The sequence below is a fragment of the Mesoplodon densirostris genome, chromosome 4, assembly GCF_025265405.1.
Source record: "Mesoplodon densirostris isolate mMesDen1 chromosome 4, mMesDen1 primary haplotype, whole genome shotgun sequence".
NCBI classification, from domain to species: domain Eukaryota; kingdom Metazoa; phylum Chordata; class Mammalia; order Artiodactyla; family Ziphiidae; genus Mesoplodon; species Mesoplodon densirostris.
The window spans coordinates 100,340,323-100,362,491 of record NC_082664.1 but is presented as its reverse complement, the minus strand read 5'-3'; the positions used below and the strand labels follow the sequence as shown (position 1 = coordinate 100,362,491).

The window sequence follows — 22,169 nt, the reverse complement described above, 5'->3', positions numbered from 1 at the left end:
CCTTGGAGGGGGTAAAGTAGATTTCTACAGATATTGCTCACATATTTGGTTTTCTATATCAGAGTATCTTCAATGCTATTGTGCCAATTTTCAACTGGAAACTATGATAAGTAATACTTTAAATGCAAAAATATATGTATCCTGTACTTCAGTATTCATATGATGACTCAACTTCCCCGCCAAGTCAATTTGTCAGGTCCTTGGGCTCCAAGGAACTTTATGGAGGACATTGAGTGTTTCTCAAATTCATTTTGAAATGAATGAAAAAAGCCCTTGCACCTCACTTGTGGAAATACCCCTTAGTTTGGAGGGCATGATCCCTCCTCCCTCACCTTGGGCTGGGGACACCATTAGCCAAGCACACAGTTCTGGGACTCTAAGGGAGGACAGCTCAGGACACCCTCAAATCAGTCACCTGAGTTACAAACATATAGACAGCTGAAATGGGTGCTAGACTAGGGGTCACAAATTCAACTTCTCCTCCTGTGCTATCCAGGTGTCCTCTGGACAGTGATGGACAGGAAGTGTAGGTACAGTTAAGGTTCCTGGACGAGGTTCTTCCAACATTTCCTTTCCCCATATGTTGTTCACATCAGGACCTGTTCTCGAGTCTCTGGCAGTCGAAGAGCAATCAGGCCACCCCCAACAAGAGAAGTAGCAGCCAGAAGGATGGGGACCACTTTGGTGATCCCAACAAAAGAAGCAAAGATGGTGTTTCCCAAGATGGCGCCAAATTTGCATAATCCATTGAGGATGCCAAAGGCTGTTGCCCTGTAAAAGAAGAAAGTAAATCATTCTGGGAGATGCAAACTAGATCTCCTTAGATATGTGGGACTGGGTTTTTTCTTTCCCTTGTTAAAGAAGTATGGGAAGGTGTGGGAGGGAATTTTTTTTCCTAAATGTAAAAGTAACACATTCTTATTTTAGAAATTTGGAAGTACAGAATAACATAAAGATGCAAGAATATATAACTTCACCACTGAAAGTAATCACCATTATTAACATTTTGGAGTATCTCCTTCCCCAACTTGAAAGAATGAAGAAGGATGAAGCAGAAAGTGCAAGTGTTCCCCATTAATAACACTTCGACCCTCTTGTGGCAGAGACTGTTAGTTCTCCCTAAATAGCATTTCTCCAAATGTAAGACTACATTTCCCAGATTTCCTTGTTTCTGAGTCTGGCCATGTGACTAAGTTTAGGCCAATGGGATGTAAGTACTCCCAGCAGCTCCTGAGAAACTCCCTTAAGAGATGTCAAGAGTGGTCCTTTTGCTCTCTTCTTTTATCCTTTTTCCTCCCATCCTGCTTCCTGGAATATAAATGGTCTCATCTTGGACCATGGCTGAGGTCATGAAAGAGGAAAAAGAAGATAAAAAGAGCCTTTAGTGCCTATCTCCTAAGTGTGCAGTTATTTGGGGTCTGTGTCACCCATGGCAGAAGCTAATCTTAATTGTTATTAATCACACTTCCCAGTGATAACTACTGTTAACCACCAATCCTTTTCTGACTCCATCTATATAAAGAGACAATATTCCCAGCACTAGTCCTCCTCAGATTAAGCAAAATATCTCTATTTAACACCACTAGTTTATGAAGAATATGGCTATATTTTTGTACTTTAAATTCTTTTTACATTATTTTCTATAACTATACTACACTATACCTTTATCCATTTTCACCAGCTCCAATCCCAATCCTTTTGTTTTCTGAATTTTCTTAGATATTTTCACATGTGTATTTTTCCAAATAAACTTTAGACTAATTTTTTCAAGTTCCCAGAGTGTGGAAAAATCTCATGGAGTTTTGAATGGACTCTCTAAAAACTAAAGAATACTTGACATTTTTGTAAGATTAAACCTTCGTAGAATTCAGTAAGATATATCTTGACATATTGTTGAGTCTTCTTTTATATCTCTCAGTAAAGCTTTATGGTTTTCTTCACATAAGTGTTTCACCTTTCTCATCAAATTGATTCCTATATATTTTATGATTTCTTCTATTATTAGATGGATTTCAATTTTAATTTTTTGATATATTTTAAAATCTATAAATTATTAAATTAGTTTTATTATTGACCACCTTACCAAATTATTTTATTGTTTCTGGTAGTCTCTTTAATTCTCTTAGGTTTCCTGGATTTAAAATCACATACCATGAAATAATGATAACTTTTCCTCCTCTTATTTTTTGTAAAACTTATTAGTTCTTTGATTCACAGAAAAGGCTCCAAGTTCACTATTCTGTGCTTTTCCATAGTTACCTCTATCCCAATACCTCTGTCATCAATCTTGGGAATATCATTAAGATTTGATGCAGAATTGCATTTACCTGGCTTCCACACCACTTCCCATTCCTTTCTGGCCAAAGAGCCACTTACCTGCTGTCCTGAAAAGTCCCCCTCCAAGAGAAGAAATAACTACTAAGCAATGGCCTTGACCCTATGCCTTTAAACCAGGCCTCTTCCCATAGGGCATGCACAAAATAAAAGGAAACCCTGGGCATCCCTGCCCCATTCTCCACAAATGCCCTAGACCACCATGCCTCATACCCACCTTTATTTCTGCCCCACCCTTTGTTTGTCTAGTTCTGCACCTTTTCACTTCATTTCCCATTGGCAGGCCTGTTCTCACCTCCCTTTGGATCGCACGATACATGTGGTTTAGCTCCAGTTCTTCTCTCCTGGACAAGGACTGCCCTTATCCTTTGCATCTTGCCATCCACCCCACTGTATCAAGCCTTAGCCTTCCCACTTCCGGCCTATGCCAGCCCCCAGGCAGGATAAACTCAATAACCTAAAAGACATTTAGTCCATGGAACACCAAGAAGACCAAGATGTGGCCATCATCAAAAAATCTACAAACAATAAATGCTGGAGAGGGTGTGGATAAAAGGGAACCCTCTTGCACTGTTGGTGGGAATGTAAATTGATACAGCCACTATGGAGAACAGTATGGAGGTTCCTTAAAAAACTAAAAATAGAACTACCTTATGACCCAGCAATCCCACTACTGGGCATATACCCTGAGAAAACCATAATTCAAAAAGAGTCATGTACCAAAATATTCATTGCAGCACTATTTACAATAGCCAGGACATGGAAGCAACCTAAGTGTCCGTCGACAGATGAATGGATAAAGAAGACGTGGCTCATATATACAATGGAATATTCCTCAGCCATAAAAAGAAATGAAATTGATTTATTTGTAGTGAGGTGGATGGACCTAGAGTCTGTCATACAGAGTGAAGTCAGAAAGAGAAAAACAAATACCATATGCTAACACATATATATGGAATCTAAAAAAAAAACATGGTTCTGATGCACCTAGGGGCAGGACAGGAATAAAGACGCAGACGTAGAGAATGGATTTGAGGACATGGGAAGGGGGAAGGGTAAGCTGGGATGAAGTGAGAGGGTGGCATGGACATATACACTACCAAATGTAAAACAGATAGCTAGTGGGAAGCAGCCACATAGCACACGGAGATCAGCTCGGTGCTTTCCAACCACCTAGAGGGGTGGGATAAGGAAGATGGGAGGGGGACGCAAGAGGGAGGGGATATGGGGATATACCTATGCATATAGCTAATTCACTTTGTTATACAGCAGAAACTAACACACCATTGTAAAGCAATTATACTCCAATAAAGATGTTAAAAAAAGAAAACAAAAAACAAACACCCTAAATGCAATGTGGTATATTGGGTTGGATCCTGAAACAGAGAAAAAAAGAACATTAGTGGAAGAACTGGTGAAAACCAAATAAAGTCAGAGTCTAATAATGTACCAATGTTAACCTCTTAGTTTTGACAAATGTACCATAGTTATGTAAGATGTTAATATTAGGGAAAGCTAGGTGAAGTGTATGCAGAAACGTTCTGTACTATATTTGGAACCTTTCTGTAAGCTTAAAATTATTCCAAAATAAAATGTTTACTTAAAAAAATGGAAAAAAAAAAAGAAGAAGAAAACCAAGATGACCGTAGTGGAGGATCTTGGGGCAGATGGACTTCTGGCCAAAGGAGTCCAAGAAAGTCCCAGAGGAAAGCCCAGAGAGGAACTGACCTCTGGTTGGTGGGATACAGCTCCACCGTGATCACATCCAGAGCATTCCAGGCAGCAATGCTTGTCCCACAGAACAGGCACTGCCAGCCAATCATCGCCGACTCACTGTTGCCAAAAAATAGGAAGAAGCAGCAGACAGCTGAGATGAGCATGGAGCCACCTGCAGAGGGAGATCAGGGCACAAAGAAACATGAAGCCCGTGGCAGACAACACCTGAAAAAACAGATTCATCTCTACACAAAGAAAGATGTGGACCCCATACATGGTACCCCAGCCATGGGATTAGAGACTTCTATGTGGGTTATATCACCAGAATTAGCCTCAAGGAAGCATTTCGAAAACCTCACCCTGTGGTGCTGCCCAGCCCAGAATAACTGAGAACAAGGCGGAGGGTGTGAGTATTAGTAGAGAATTTATTATGGTCCAGACATTGTTCTAAGGTGCCCGAGATACCTCATTATCAAAAGACTCTACTCTCATGGAGCTCATGTTCCACTGAGAACACAGCTGCAAACGGGCAACAGAAGAACACCCGATCAAGGGCCATGCTGCTTATTTTCACGTATGCCCATCTCCACCCCAGATATCTGAGTTGCCCTTCTCAGCTCTGCTCTGTGCCCGGGAAGCTAACCCCCGTGGACTGCATACCTGGAGTTTCCTTGTCAGTTGTGAGGAGAAAGGGCTTGGAATACTTCTTCCTAATTCCCATCCTGCTTTGTAAGCCCTTTATTGGCAAAGGCTGCTTCCCCCCAGGATGACAGTTCCTCCCGGACACCGCCTGCTCCTTGGTTCCAGCTCTCCCTGGGCTCGGTTACTACTGTTTTCTCCCTTTGTCCCTGCAGCCCTGGAGGCAGAGCCTGCTGCCCACTTTTGCTAGTATCTGGGTGTCTCATCTGCCTCATTTGTTCCCATAACCCTGCCCACACCTCTAAAACCTGCCCCATCATACAGTCTCTTCCCTAGAACTCTCAGGGGGTAAATTCCTTTTCCCACCAGGACCCTGGGTGATACAGCTAATGATAAGAGATCCCGCTGAAAGAAAGCTATGTCAAATCCTACTGAAATCCAATACGTCCAGCCCAGAAGAGCTTGGGAAGCCTGGAGTGAGTGCAGGGCACAGATCAAGAGGATGTCTGGAAATGCGGTGGGACTACTTAGCAGAAAGGAAGGAAGAAAGCAGGTCCCAAACAACCAGCTAGGAAACAGAGCAAGAGTCCCACCCAGGCATCAGAACCCTGGAGGAGGGAGGTCTTCAGGTTGCCAAGAAACCAGAAGGCTGGTCTGGCCTCACCCACAAGTGCCTCCCTGGGGGGCCTCCACCTGCAATCTCACCCTCAGACCTGGAGTTGCCTGCTGAAGAGCTGGGGAATGGTAACTGTCTGCTTTATTTCTATTGATTCTGAGAAGGGCTAGGGCTGTGACTGGGTAGCCTAGTAGCCTCTTTCCAACAGCAAGGAGAGAACTAGAATGGGAGGAGACTGGCATCTACTGGACCACAAATGCCCTGAGAACTGTATCATCAACATGCATGCATCCCTCAAAGTGGCCAGCCATGGGGCTTGGCGTACAATGTTTGTTGAATACAAAATATTATCATCAAATAAATTCAGTGATAGGGAACTGACCCCTTAACTATGTTAGGTCTTCCCATTATAGGTCCCTCTGGTGCCCAGTTCTTCCACTCTCATCATTAGTTCTTATTCCCCTTGTGATGGAGAGGCCTGAGGTCAAATCCCAGCTCCCCCTGTGTGATCTTGAGTGAGTCAATTAACCTCCCTGGGCTGTCTCACTCTCCCCATCACAGGGCTATGGTGAGGGTTAAATATGCTAATGTTTACAAAACGCTTGGGAAAAAACCTGACCTATAATAAGCACTTCCTAAGTGTTAGTTAAATGAAATTTCTAGTTTACATCTGTCTCTCCCAATAGATCATTTTTTCCTTAAGCACAAGGATGCTGTCTGTGTCAATTATTGCTGTATTCCCATTGCCAACCATACAGCCTGGCGGAGAATTATGCTGCATAAATTAATGTTTAGTGAATGAATAAATGAAGAGTAACAGGCTCATCAGCAAAACTTTCTTCTCTGCTGTTAACAAGGCACCACTTCTGCCCAGGAAAGGGCACAGCAGCAGAGAAAGCAGGACAAATGATTATCCAGCAGACTCGATAGGGGATTTGTCTAAGGGTCATGGGAGAGGCAGTTTCAAAACAGGTCACCCACATCTCATCGTGACATTTATTGAGCACCTAGTATTTACTGGGCCCTGAGAATATCGCAGTTGATGCACTGTATGCCAGACCTTTTACTAAAGATACAAAGGGGGCACTGTCCGAGCTTTTAACAATCTGTCTCAGAAACAAAATACGGGCATTAATAAAAAAAGTAAGATATAAAGAATAGTAAATATTAGTTCCAGATATCCAGTTTGGGGGTTACGGCTCTATTTAGCATTAGAGAAATCAATTTTTATCTGGGATACATTCATGATGACAAGAAGGGCTTCAATGGCAAAGAAGAGGATGTCCACTCTCTCCCTGCCCTGCCTGCTCCCTGCGCCCCGCCGTCTCTCCGTCCCTGGTCGAGGGGGGCCATCCATTCTTCTTCACAGATGCACCCACCCCACCCTTCATCGACCCTCATCTCCCAAGAACTTCCTCAGCTACTCCAGGACTTGACCACAGAATTCACTGTTCAACCCTGGGACTTAAAAGACCAGAGACAGGAATTTACTTTCTGCTATGAAGATTGCTCTTTTCTCCTCCAAAATTGTTGGTTTTTTTCCCATAAAAATAGGCTTGTCAGAGCTGCTCCAAGTGATTTAGTTCAAGTGCCAAGTAAAAATGTTTGGGTTCGGTCACCTGCTTTTCTTCTCTACGTTGATTAGACAGGTTGGAGAGACTGCTCCAAACACACTATTTGTCTAGCTCATTACATGTTAATATTTCCAAAGTAAAAACAAAAAACAAAAAAAGGGCCAGTGACAGAATGGCAGAAGTGTCACACATCTACTCTCACACTCTTTGTCTCACTGGAGCAAACAGAGGTATTATTTTAACCATCGTGCTTCCAACTCATCTAGGAAAGAGGTCATCTTCGCTGGCTCAGGTCAGTCCCACAGCATTACTAAGTGGCAACTCAGTGGCAGGCACCGTGCTGGGCACGAGTGTCACAGAAGTTAATAAGCCACCGTCTTCCGTCATCAGGTTTCAGGTCTAACCAGGGCATTGCCGCTAACAGGGGCCACAGCTCAATATGCCATGCCTGAGAGATGACCGTCCTCACCACATGATTAAAAAGCAGAAATCACAGGCATGTCTTGGGCTCATCACTCTAAATATTCATGCTACTACTTATTGACAAAACGATTATGTGATTTATCTTGTTTCCTTTGAGCTTTGCTGCTAGGATCTTGGAATTGATTTTTCCTGATCAGCTATATCCCCGGGGCAGAACTCATGGCATGTTTATTAGCATACTGTCTGCTTCCCTTTTCTTGGCCTTGACTCATATTCTAATGGGTGTACATTTTCCCTGGCCCTGGGTGTATATATTTTGTTTCTTGTTCACTATGCCTGGCATGTGTTTCAGTAACAAACTGCTGAATGAAGCAAGGCAGACATGAGAACCTGCAATGCACCAAGCACTATGAGATGCTTTGGGTACATTATGCTCAATCTTCACAAACCCCTACCAGCTCATTATAGGTCTCCTTATCTATAAGATAAGTCCCAGAGACGTAAAGGAACGTGTCCAAAGTCAAACAGCCTTTAGGTGATAGGATTCCAACATGAGCCTATCCAACTCCAAAGCCCAAAATGTTATCAGTATTAAATAATAATAAGTAATAGGATTTATTTTAAATCATCAAGTGAAACCAATGCTCATTTAAGAGCATTTTACAGAGTGGGTAGAGTGGATGTATTTAATATCCTATTGAAGTGCTAATAAAATAAGTAACTATCACAGAATTGCTGAGTCAGGAAATGAAGATGTGTCCCTGGCATGGACCAGACCTCCACAGGGCCCTGGGGTTTTGCAGATGTGCCTCCTTGGTTCTACACCAGCAAATTCCATCTTACTTGTGTGGTTTCCTGTGTGAGATTTAAGAAAAATTCCACTGCTCTCATACACTTTAAGCCACTGCCTTAGCCCACTAGAGCACAAACGTGGCATCCCTAACAACTCACCAATCATCTTGAGCCTTCCGACTCTATCCATGAGAAGGGCAGATATGATGTTCCCAGGCAAGACAGACAGACTGCCAAGGAAGCTGACGAGGTAAATCAAGAAGTCATTATCTTGCTCCAAGTCCATGTGGCAGCCCTCCTTCTGCTCCAGAAAGGTGACGTTGATAAAATGACAGTTGATGAACTTATGCTGGTAGAGGTCTGCATAGAGAAGGAAACGTTTGGTTCACATGAAATGGAGGTAGGCTGGGGAGATTTGGGGCAGAAACAGGGATAAAGTTATGCCCCTTCCTTGGGCAGGTGGCACCGCCCCCTGGCAATCAGACAGTCTCAAAATCCAGGTGACGCGTGGCCGGGTATGGATGAAGTAGAAAACCTTTAAAAATATAACGACCTGTTCAAGTTCCTATAAGCAAGGGGAAATGAACATTCACTGAGGGACATGTTTAAGTACAGCATCTTTCAAGCCAGATAATAGTTCTCTTTGTATCAACAAGATGACATTGAGGGCCACCGTACCTGGGCTACTCCTCTGAGGCTACCCAGTGTATACGAGGGAAATGACCAGAAAATCAGATCCAGATTGAGTCAATCACTCCAAAGCCCATGCAGAAACCTGAACATGCTTCAGAATAAAAACCATTTGCTCCTTGGTTGTGGAGGAGGGAAAGAGATGACTAAGTAGAGTACAGTGGATTTTTAGGGCAGTAAAAACACTCTGTATGATATTATGATGATGGCTCTTATCCATGTGTCCAAGCGCATAGAATGTACAACAGCAAGAATAAAGCTTAGGGCTTCCCTGGTGGTGCAGTGGTTAAGAATCCGCCTGCCAAGGCAGGGGACATGGGTTCGAGCCCTGGTCTGGGAAGATCCCACATGTCACGGAGCAACTAAGCCCGTGCGCCACACCTAGAGCCTGCAAGCCACAACTACTGAGCCCATGTGCCACAGTTACTGAAGCCCGTGCACCTAGAGCCTGTGCTCCACAACAAAGAGAAGCCACCGCAATGAGAAGCTTGCACACCTCAACGGAGACTAGCCTCCACTCGCAGCAACTAGAGAAAGCTAGTTTGGGTAATGATGATGCGTAGGTTCATTAATTATAACAAATGTACCGCTCTGGTGGGGGATGATGATAATGGGGGAGGCTATGGCATGGGAGCAGGAGGCATATGGAAATCCCTGTATCTTTCTTCCAATTTTGTTGTGAACCTAAAACTACTCTAAGAAAATAAAGTCTTAAAAAATAATAATAACCATTTGCTTCGGGACCAGTTCCATGTTTTTTGATACCTTCTAACATCAGCTATTCTAGCAAAAAGGTCACTATATAGGCTCTCAGGAAACCTAGGTTTGGGAACTGGCTCTGTGGCTGACCCGCTTTAACCTCCCTGAGCTTCTACCTATGAAGTTAGAGGAAAACACCTAATGATCTCCACTGCTTCCCAGCTCTGACACTTCATGACTGCAAGTGTTTGCAAAAGACCTCAATAGACATTTCTCCAAAGAAGATATACAGATTGCCAACAAACACACGAAAGGATGCTCAACATCACTAATCATTAGAGAAATGCAAATCAAAACCACAATGAGGTATCACTTCACACCAGTTAGAATAGCCATCAAAAAATCTACAAACAACAAATGCTGGAGAGGGTGTGGAGAAAAGGGAACCCTCTTGCACTGTTGGTGGGAATGGAAATTGATGCAGCCACTATGGAAAACAGTATGGAGGTTCCTTTAAAAACTAAAAATAGAATTACCATATGACCCAGCAATCCCACTCCTGGGCATATACGCAGAGAAAACCACAATTCAAAAAGTGTCATGTACCACAATGTTCACTGCAGCTCTATTTACAATAGCCAGGACATGGAAGCAACCTAAGTGTCCATCGACAGATGAATGGATAAAGAAGATGTGGCACATATATACAATGGAATATTACTCAGCCATAAAAAGGAACGAAATTGGGTCATTTGTTGAGACGTGGATGGTTCTAGAGACTGTCATACAGAGTGAAGTAAGCCATAAAGAGAAAAACAAATATCGTATGTTAATGCATATACATGGAATCTTAAAAAATGGTACAGATGAACTTATTTGTAGAGCATAGATGTAGAGGACAGACATGTGGACACAGGGGGGAAGGGGAGGGTGGGACAAATTGGGAGATTGGGTTTGACATAAATACACTACCATGTGTAAAATAGATAGCTAGTGGGAACCTGCTGTAGAGCACAGGGAGCTCAGCTCAGTGCTCTGTGATGACCTAGATGGGGGGAAAGTTGGGGAGGGAGGTCCAAGAGGGAGTGGATATAGGTATGCATATAGTTGATTCACTTCATTGTACAGTAGAAACTAACACAACATTGTAAAGCAATTTTACTCAAATAAAATAAAATAAAAAGAGTGTTCAAGCAAAGAGGCATCAATGAAACTTGAAAAAGAAAATAAAAGATATGCCAAAGAGTAAATGTATAGAACTCACTAATATTTTTTTAAGTTCAGGCTAAACATAAATTAGGAAGATAAATCCCATAATTGACTATTTAAAGACCAAGGGATATTTAGAGACCAGATATTGAACCTTTTGAGGCTGATATCATGGAGGAAAAAGATGTTCTTGCATAAACTGTGCCTTGGTGCCAATGCCAGGGAGAAAGCATTGATCTGGACATAATGCAAGTATCTCAGTGGAAAGCTCACAGACTTCAGAGCTAAACAAATTAAGAGATGAATCAAAGTTCCTCCAACTTGCTAGCTGTGGCTTTGGACAAGTTGCTTAAGCCCCTGTTTCCTTAGTTGTAAGATGGGAATGATAGTACATTTCTTACTTGAGGCAATATTGGTGAAGCCCCTGGTAAAACTCAATTAGTTTCCTTATAACCCAACTCCACTTGGTATTAATTTATAATGAGAGCAGTAAAAATAATGAGGAGAGAGTGGTGGAATTTTGTGATTTTTTTTAATCATGGAAATCTGAAATGGTGTAATTTTAAAATATTCTTATCATCTCACTTCACGCACGAAGCTTGAAAAGATGCAGTTTTCCCTTTTCATTTATTATTGTGAGAACATATGTCTTGAATTTTGTTTCAAATTATGCTAGGTCTTCAAGAATGCACTCCAGGTATAAAATGCAGCCCTCCTGGAATGCTGTTTTTTTCTTATTTTTTTTTTAAATCTGGGTCATACTTTGTTCCCACCAAAGATCCTTAGCATATAGCATCAGTCTCGTTGAGATCAGAACACTTGTCCAGTACTTTTGTTTCCATTTTACATGTGATCAAACTGAGACACAGATAAACTAAATGCCTTGGTAAAGGCTGTGCAACTTCTTTGTTGCACAAAGAAGCCCCAACGTGGGGCTGGAACCCATTTCTCTACATGAAGACGCAGCATGCATATCTGTGAATACTTTATTACTCCTAAAGCTTATGACTGAGCAGTTTGATTCTAGACAATAAGCCCACCCTGTTCGTGCCCTTACCTGTGTTATAAAAGATGGTCGATTCAATGGTGCAGTTTTTGAAATAGGTATCAGTCGATGTAACGTCTTCAAAATAGCACTCGTCAAATAAAGTGTCCTCAAAGAGTACATGTTTAAAGTACATCTTTGTGAACCTGTGGGAAAAAATTAGCCCCTGAATGATTCATCCAGGAAAAAAAAAAGAGACTTGAGACTCAGATGGAAAACACAGAAAGGCAGAAAAAAGGAGAACTGCAAACCCAAAGGTGCTGGAACGTTATTTTCAACCCAGACTAGTTCCCCATTTCTTCACTGTGTGTTTATAAATGGGGAGGGGCCTCAGGACGGTGGAAGCTGATGTCTAGTCCAGGTACACAGCCTGTGGTTCCCATATGCAGGTTCATGGACCTCCTACATCAGAATCACAGAAATGTGAAATAGTGTGAAATGAAAATGTTAATAACATCTCACTTTAGGAGTTTTAAAAACATGAATATCCCTCAGATGGTCGTAGAAGGTTTAAAGGCAGTAGATGTGTGAGGGCCTCAGAATCTTTGTTGAACCAAAAAAAGTGGGGAAATGGGCACTTTCATCCACATTGTTGGTAGAACATAATTGGTGCAGCCTCTTTGGAGAGCAGTTTTGCAAAATTTAAAATGTACAATCCCTTTGACCTAGGAATACCACCTGTAACAATTCATCGTACACATACTTGCTCATGCATTCAAAGAGACACATTCACTGATCTTCATTGCAACATTGCTGATAACAGCAATGGATTACTAGATAGATAGATAGATAACAGATAGATAGATGATAGATAGATAGATACCATACAGTGGAATACCACATAGCCATTATAATTATTAGGTAGATCTATATGTCTTAATATGGAACCATCTTCAAGATATATTGTTAACTGAAAAAATTAAATACAATATGGTGTTTATTGCATGTGACCATTCATGTAAGAAAGGATATGGTACATATGCCTGTAAATGCATAGCATATACCTGGAGAGTGACGCAAGACACTGGCAGATGTGGTTGGCCCTGAGGAAGTACAATGGGGGTTGGGCATGAGACAAATGTAATTTTTTTCTTTATATCAAGTGTACATATACTTTTTTACTTAAAAATAAAAGTCAATAAGAGGTAAAACCCCTAGATGATTATGAGGTGCAGCCGCATTTAGGAGCTACTGCAAGACTCCAACTCCTACATAAACTTAAAAGAAAAGAACAATATTATATTTAAAAACATATACTGACATATATTAACATCATCCTCTATTGGTTATATTTACCAAGCTTGGTTAAACTTTTAAGCAAGAAACCTTTGGCTATGTCTTCATTTATGAAGAATTACAACCCATTCATTCATCTGTCTATTCATTTATTTAGATATTCAGTCTTCAGCAAATACTTACATAGCTTTCGGTGTTATGAGTACAGAGAGGAAAGACATGGTCCCTGCCCTCAAATCTAATGGGAAAAAAATAAGCAAACAGACAACTACAATTCAGTGGGAATCACAGTGACAAAGGTAGCACAGGGTGCTGAGAGTCATTGTTCCTCTTTACAGCCACCAGATCATTCAATCTATGACCACATGCAAAGGGCAGTGCCCCTTGCCCTTTATGCTCTGTTGTGTTCTGCTGAGAACCCTAACCTAGAGCCACCTCTCATTAGCTTCTGCAAAAAGACCTCCCACCCAATAAGAAAGCCTGGACCAGTGCTTCTCAAAGAGAAGTCCCCAGACCCCTTGCATCAGAATAAAATGGGAGGATATTGTGAAAGATACAGTTTTCTACATTCCATCCTGGACCTCTTGAACTATGATCACCAGAGGAAGATGCCAGGTTATTATACTTTAGAAAATGTGAGAGTCACTAATCTAGGAAGCCAAATTGTTTTCAACAATTTTTCTTAGGGTTAAATTTGCTGCAGACTTTTAAACAGCAGCCTCCAAAAGTTATCACTGGACTCTTCATATTTCCATGGAAAAACTAATCAGTAAGCCTTTGTTACAGGAAGATGGCTGTGCTGTCAAAATTAATGTAATTTGTATGCTGAATGTATTTACTCAGGAAAGCTATTCCTGGAGACTGTCTCAGGTCTTTGCCCTTCTTAATATATCCTTCTCTTTAATACAGTAATAGGCTGGTGATGTGGCCTTCGGTGGTATTTTAATGTTCTACCAAAAGTGGGTGAGAAAGCAGAGCCATAAATCATAATAGGTCTGACACAGACAGACCTTAAAATGTATCTCCAAGTAAGTTATAAAAAGCCTAAGTTATAAAAAGCCAAAATTATAAAGGAAGAGATAAAAGGAGAAAGGGCCAAGGCATATTTTATGAGTCTTTTATATAAATCATCTCCTCCAATCTCTAATTTATATACTAAACTGGTCCAAGATTCTTCATTCAGGAGATTTCAAAGGCTGAAAGAAAAGTTAACAAAAGTATCTTGTGGAACTTTTCCTTTAAGGAAGCAGAAGCTATTGGCGAAAGAAATAAAAGAGTGGACTTAGGACAAGGCCATCTTGTATTTCCAAACGGTTGAAATATTATTTCATGGAGAAGCAGATTTATAGGATGGGAAATACTGGTGCTAATGTCAACCAAACAGACTCTCTAAGGACATATGTTCTTGTGCCTCAGAATATAAGATTGATACCAAAGTTGAACAAGAACAGTATACGGGAAATATACACCAATCTCATGTAGATGCAAAAATCCTAAATAAAACATTAGTAGTTCTATGGGTTTTAGCAAACGTATGATGAGATGTATCCATCGTTATGGTCTCATGCAGACTACTTTCACTGCCCTAAAAATCCTCTATGCTCTGCTTATTTATCCATCCCTCTCCCCTAACCTCTGACAGCCACTGATCTTCATAGTTTCGCCTTTTCCAGAATGTCATATAGTTGAAATTATACAGATGTAGCCTTTTTCAGAGTGGCTTCTTTCACTTAGGAATGTGCATTTCAGGTTCCTCAATGTCTTTTTATGGCCTGATAGCTTATTTCTTTGGCCCTGAATAATACTCCATGGTCAGTATGTACCACAGTTTATTTATCCATTCACCTACTCAAGGACATCTTGGATCATCACTGGATAATATGGTAGTTCTGGCAGAGGGTATATGGGAAATCTCTGTGTCTTCCTCCCAATTTTGCTGTGAACCTAAACTGTTCTAAAAATAGTCTTAACAAAATAAGTTGAAACCCAATTTGAAATATTTGCACAAGTTTTTTGTAAAAAATAAAGGACATGTACATTGCCTCCAAGCTTTGGCAATTAGGAATAAAACTGCTATAAACATCTAAACAAACAAACAAAAAATTAGTAAATCAAATTTGTCAATGTATTGATTGCCATTTTAAAAAATTCACACTGGGGGCTTCCCTGGTGGCGCAGTGGTTGAGAATCTGCCTGCCAATGCAGGGGACACGGGTTCGAGCCCTGGTTTGGAAAGATCCCACATGCCGCGGAGCAACTAAGCCCGTGAGCCACAACTACTGAGCCTGCGCATCTGGAGCCTGTGCTCCGCAACAAGAGAGGCCGCGACAGTGAGAGGCCCATGCACCGCGATGAAGAGTGGCCCCCGCTCGCTGCAACTAGAGAAAGCCCTCGCACAGAAACGAAGACCCAACACACCCAAAAGTAAATAAATAAATAAATAAATTTATTTTTTTTAAAAAAATTCACACTGAATGATTAAGATATATCCCAGGAATCAAGTATGGTTGAATACTGAAAAAAAATATTATTTTAATATATCATATTAATAGGTCCAAGGAGAAAATAATATGATTATCATAATAGATGCAGAAAAACGTTTGACAGATTCGATACACTTTCATGATAAAAACTCTCAGCATACTTAAAACAATAAAGAATTTCCTTAACTTTATAAAGGAGGCCAATCAAAAACATACAGCAAATATCATACTTAAAAGGAAGACACCCAAAATGCCCCCACTGAAGTCAGGATACCCATTAGCATGGCTTCTATCCATCACCAAACCGGATGTCATAATCAGCACAATATTGTACATCAGCTACACCTCAATTAAAAATATTTAAAATAAAAGAAGTAAATAGCCTAAAAATAACAAAACTAGTTGAAACATGTAGGGTATGAGAATTATACATGCACATCTATAACCTAGTATGATATTTACCTAAAATTTAAAGCACACAAAAGAATGCTGTACAACGTTTACAGATACATAAATATATTGGAAAAGTATAAAAACACACATGAATGTAAAACACCAAATTTATGACCATGGTGATCATCACTCCTCAGGAGGAAGAAGAATAGCACCAAGAAGGGGAACTGAGTGAGTGATGTTTAATCTATATTAAAATCTGAAGTCAATGTAGCATAGTTTATGATTTTACAAAGCTAGGCGCTCTGAATAGGGTTGTTGGTGCTATTCTCTATTCTCCACATATTTGATATATTTCATGATGGAATAAAAAGGAAAAGAAAGGAGACAAAACAATTGTTATGGGCAGGTGATAGGCTGGTATAACAATAACAAGGGAAAACTATTAGAACTAATAAAAGAGCTCGGTTAGAGACAAAACAAACATCCCCAAATCAACAGGATTTCTATTGATCTGCAATAACCTGGGTAAATGTCTGATGGAGGAACAGCAATCCCATTTTCAGTAGCTAATTAGTTGTAAAATATTCAGGAAGAGGCTCTATAAGAACTATGCAGGATCTAGATTAAATTACAAAATTTTGCTGAGATATTTTATTAACTCTGAAGCCTGATGGACATTACATATCAATATTATGACTTTCAGATGTGGAATTAGAGGCTTAAACAGGTCGGTCAGAGGTGGCTCAGCTATTTACTGACCCATCAAGGCTTGGAACCCAATTCCCTCAAGCCTTGGCTACTTCCTCAGACCTGAAGCCAGAAGGTACATTTAAAACATTTCCCACCCTTGCCAGCTTCACAGAGATTTACTGTCCTGAAACACACCCACTGAAGATGAAGAAAATTCCTACTGATGCTCCACTAAAAAATGCTTTTAACAGTGTGGGTAGCATTTCATTGTGATGTGTGAAATCAACCTTCTCTCTTCTAGATACGCATTTGCTTTCTTTCTCTCTGCTCTCCTAGCTAAAAGTAATCTTCCCGCATGTGTGATAGTCAATAAGGTAAATAATTTTATTTAAATTTTTAATCAGCAAAGTGTGGATAAAGTCTAAGGGGGAATACTGGTACGAATGGGGACAATGCCCCATCCAAGTTAAAGAACTTGAAGAATTTAACTCTCCTTTAACTCTCTCTTAAAGAGGCTCAAGGTTTCCAAAGGCGGCATGTTTTCTAGTTTATGACCAGCAGATGGCAGCATAACTCAAGAAAAGAAACCAGGTTCAATTCCTTAGATTGGTTTCAAAAGTTCCTAATCTTTTTCCAAGGAGAAAAACACCATTTTCATTCAAATAAATTGCTGGGGTAAAAATTATGAGCTTCAAGTGACTGTGGTATCCCCTGGTTAAAAAATTGAATGACATATATATGACAAGTTAAAATGAACTCATTGCAACTTCTGAAGGAATTTATACTTTAATAATCACACAAAAACATTTGTATGCATTTGAAACACAGAAACATGGTAGAACATCTGTGTGTGCAGAATATTTACATCCACTCCCAGACAATCATTGGCCTGCTTATGCATTCGCAGACCCTTAACAATAACTATTGTTCCCTGGGGTCCTGTTTCCACAGATGAGACCACTGCCTTCCTCAAGCCTTAAGCTTTGGGAGGCTTGGATCTTTTAAAAGGACAGAGCGGAGCAGAAGTTCCCATTTTCTGTGTAGCTAAGTCTTAGAACTCCAAAACCTACTTTTAAAAATCATAACAGCTCTGGCATTGCAATTAACTTTTTAATGCAGAAAACACCATGTAAAACAGGGCCTTTGTAGGAATGCAGAGTTTCCCAGTGAGACGATATTTGTAGTTGTCAAGGGTACGGGATTGGAGTCCGAATGCATGAATTGGTGAGAGATATTTCTAATCTATTTACGTTAGCTGTGTGATTTGGGCAAGCAACTCAACCTCTCTAAGCTTGTTTCCCGACCTGTAAAAGAGAAAGCACATTTCTTGCCTCCTGGAGTTTTTGTGAGGATTAAACGAGATAATCTCTGAAAGGCACTTAAGGAAGCACCTGGCACACAGAAGGGTCATTACCATCGTTATTATTACTAACACCACAACAGAGTATCACTGAACATTGGAAACTTCATAGATGAGGTCTCTTTTGGTGACTTCGTCTCTGCAGGGAATAACAACATATCATGGGTGACATCTAGCTATCCATAATGTCCCTTAGTTTTCAACATTTCCAAAGTGTTCTAATAAAGAAGGGCAATATTTCTTCCTTGGCAATGCCAACGCAAGACCTCTGGGCTTATATTGAAGAGCCCTGATGGTGAGAAATCCTGGGGAGAATTGCCATCCACCAACCACTAGCCTTCGAGCTGCCATCCCTGGAGTGGCCACTCTCAGCAGATTCCAGGAACCAAAGTGTCCCCAAAGAGAGCATGTGCATACATGGGCATGTGAAGGTGGAGATGTTTGTGACTGAGCCTTGGCATTTTAAAAAATCATCTGAAAATCTGAATTCCATGTCCACGGATAGTCGGTCCTAAGTTTCCTGCCCCAAAGGACTTATATTTGTAGAAATAACATTCTCCTTTTCGTGTCACACTTTCTTTCTCATCCTAAATAACAGTGAACATTTGCTAAGGTCTGGCCGGTAAGAACATAGGGACTAGACTGCCCAAGCCATCTTCCTTGAACTTCACCCAGACATACACTTCTTTCTCACAGTCATGGGCATGGCCACTTAGACACACTGGTGGTGCAGGCTGGGGAAGTAGAACCAAGTCAGAGGAGAAAATTCATGGTGATAATTCTTACACAGACACATTAACTTGGGGGCAGTTTATACCACTGACACTGGGCTGTGGTGTTTCTGGTGTATCATGCCCTCGCCTGACCCAGTGAACTTGCTAAGGATAATTCAAGAAGGGAAACAGCAGAGGTGAAAATGCTGAGTTTAGTGGAGCATGTGGCCTGGAGGAAACTCTGTCCTGCCCTGACCCATTTGGGGCCTTCAGAGGGCAACCTCAAAGAGGTGTTCTTAAAGCCCAACAGGCTGGACTATCCATCTCAGTGTCCCAGGAGTAGAAAGAGGAGGAGTCAAACAGATTGAGGAGGATGTGGGCAGGACTTTTCTAACACTCCACTCATTTTTGCCCCAAAGCACAACATTCTTGATGACAGTGGGCCATGCCAATTGACACTTGGAGGTAATGTTAGGCGAAAGAATAACATAAGATAGTGTTATATTGGCCTCTGGATTTGCTTCTGAAGAAGCATCCAGAATCAAAGAAAAAGCTCAACAGCCAGGCTGTGAGTTGGTGCAGGACCTCACTGGTGAGAGCTCTGGGACCTCTCTCTAGGCAGGCATCATTGAGGGGCTCTCTGCGCATCACCATTAAAGATGTGAGGTCTCAGGAGAGATGATTTGGTTGACCCTCCTTGGATGAATCAACCTTAGCCAGGATGACAGGGGACGGCACAGTACAGACAGAGCCACCAGGGGCGCTGTCGAGTCTCTGGCAGCCATGGTAAGCTGTGATGCTCCACCAGCCTTGGAGCTCAATCCTCGCCATATTGAATGCTTATCTTCCCAATGGCTCTCTCCCCAAGACTGTCCCCACACACAGTCCCCTTGATCTGAGGAAAGCCCGTGGTCTCCCACTTACTTGTCATTCACAAGTTTCCCATGTTGGTGAATCTGATTTTCCATTGTGAAGTTGATTGTGACACCATACACGTGCTCATTGTGAAATACCTTCATTTTGGACTTGTATGCTTCATCTTGAAAATACCGGATCATATCAGGGAACCAAACTGTCAGTCCATAGTAACTGTAATACAGAAGACAGAATATTTGAGCAGCAACACCATCCGAGACTGCATTCACGACTTGATGTAAATCAAGCCCATTTTAAACCTATCAGTATGGTTCATTAGAAATATCTAATAATATAACTCATCATTTTAATAGATCTAAGGGAAAAAAATCATGACTACATCCATAGGTGTCAAAAAGGTATTTGATAAAAAACGACATTCATTCCTGATAAAAACAACAATAGATTAGGAATTCATGGACACTTCCTTAGCATGTAAAAATATATATATCTCAGCTCAAAAGTCAGGATCTTTCTTAATGAGGAAACACTGCAGTCATTACCATTAACATAAGAAACACGACCAGGATACACATTATCAGCACTACCGTTTAATACTATGTTGCAGGTCTTAGCTAACTCAGCTACTCATGAGAAAGAACATAGGAATATAAAGTTGCAAAGCAAGAGGTAAAATGATCTGGAGGGCAGACAGCAGAGGCAAGAAGAACTACAATCCTACAGCCTGTGGAACAAAAACCACATTCACAGAAAGATATACAAGATGAAAAGGCAGAGGGCTATGTACCAAAAGAAGAAACAAGATAAAACCCCAGAAAAACAACTAAATGAAATGGAGATAGGCAATCTTCCAGAAAAAGAATTCACAATAATGATAGTAAAGATGATCCAGGACCTCAGAAAAAGAATGGAGGCAAAGATCAAGAAGATGCAAGAGGGCCTCCCTGGTGGCGCAGTGGTTGAGAGTCCGCCTGCCGATGCAGGGGATACGGGTTCGTGCCCCGATCTGGGAGGATCCCATATGCCGCGGAGCGGCTGGGCCCGTGAGCCATGGCCGCTGGGCCTGCGCGTCCGGAGCCTGTGCTCCGCAGCGGGAGAGGCCACAACAGTGAGAGGCCCGCATACCGCAAAAAGAAAAAAATAAAAAATAAAAAATAAAAATAAAGAAGATGCAAGAAATGTTTAACAAAGACATAGAAGAATTAAAGAACAAACAGAGATGAACAATACAATAACTGAAATGAAAAATAAGCTAGAAGCAATCAATAGGAGAATAACTGAGGCATAAGAATGGATAAATGACCTGGAAGACAGAAGGGGGGAATTCACTGCTGCGGAAGAGAATAAAGAAAAAAGAATGAAAAGAAATGAAGACAGGGCCTCCCTGGTGGCGCAGTGGTTGAGAGTCCGCCTGCCGATGCAGGGGATACGGGTTCGTGCCCCGGTCTGGGAGGATCCCATATGCCGCGGAGCGGCTGGGCCCGTGAGCCATGGCCGCTGGGCCTGCGCATCCGGAGCCTGTGCTCCGCAACGAGAGAGGCCACAACAGTGAGAGGCCCGCATACCACAAAAAAATAAAAAATAAATAAGAGATCACTGAAGAAATCAAAGAGGAAATCACAAACTACCTAGAGACAAATGACAATGGAAACTCGACAATCCAAAACCTATGGGATGCGGGAAGGCAGACAGCAGAAGCAAGAAGAACTACAATCCTGTAGCCTGTGAAACAAAAACCACATTCAAAGAAAGACAGACAAGATGAAAAGGGAAGGAAGATAGACAAGATGAAGAGGGAAGTTTATAGCTATACAAGCCTACCTCAAGAAACAAGAAAAATCTCAAAGAAACAATCTAACCTTACACCTAAAGGAACTAGAGAAAGAAGAACAAACAAAACCCAATTTTTGATTCACTTTGTTATAAAGCAGAAACTAATAAAAAAAAAATTTTAAAATAGAAAAAAAAAACACCCAATTTTAGCAGAAGGAAAGAAATCATAAAGATCAGAGCAGAAATAAATTAAATAGAAACAAAGCAAACAATAGCAGAGATCAATAAAACTAAAAGCTGGTTCTTTGAGAAGGTAAACAAAATTGATAAACCATTAGCCAGACTCATGAAGAAACAGAGGGAGAGGACTCAAATCAATAAAATTACAAATGAAAAAGGAAAAGTTACAACGGACGCCATAGAAATACAAAGCATCCTAAGAGACTACTACAAGCAACTCTATGCCAATAAAATGGGCAACCAGGAAGAAATGGACAAATTCTTAGAAAGGTATAACCTTCCAAGACTGAACCAGGAAGAAATAGAAAATATGAACAGACCAATCAGAAGTAATGAAATTGAAGCTGTGATTTAAAATTTTCCAACAAACAAAAGTCAGGGATCAGATAGCTTCACAGGTAAATTCTATCAAACATTTAGACAAGAGCTAACACCCATCCTTCTCAAACTCTTCCAAAAAATTGCGGATGAAGGAACACCCCAAAACTCATTCTATACATCCACAACCACCCTGATACCAAAACCAGACAAATATACTACAAAAAAAGAAAATTACAGACCAATATCACTGATGAATATAGATGCAAAAATCCTCAACAAAATACCAGCAAACAGAATCCAACAGCACATTAAAAGGATCATACACCATGATCAAGTGGGGTTTA

At 41.0% G+C, this 22,169-nt stretch overlaps 1 protein-coding gene across 3 annotated transcripts in view; it reads right to left on the bottom strand.

Annotated features, from left to right (window-relative positions):
• Positions 1-587: 587 nt before the first annotated feature.
• SV2B (synaptic vesicle glycoprotein 2B) overlaps positions 588-22,169 on the bottom strand; it is a 75,885-nt gene continuing 54,303 nt past the window's right edge. For 2 of the 3 annotated variants that reach the window (XM_060095082.1, XM_060095085.1), the window contains 5 exons: positions 19,540-19,704; positions 11,750-11,883; positions 8,254-8,454; positions 4,063-4,222; positions 588-771 (listed from right to left, as the gene is read on the bottom strand). In XM_060095082.1, coding sequence (XP_059951065.1) covers positions 588-771; positions 4,063-4,222; positions 8,254-8,454; positions 11,750-11,883; positions 19,540-19,704 — 844 coding nt within the window. The remainder of the gene's footprint in view (positions 772-4,062; positions 4,223-8,253; positions 8,455-11,749; positions 11,884-19,539; positions 19,705-22,169) is intronic. The other variant, XM_060095083.1, reaches the window with a different exon arrangement.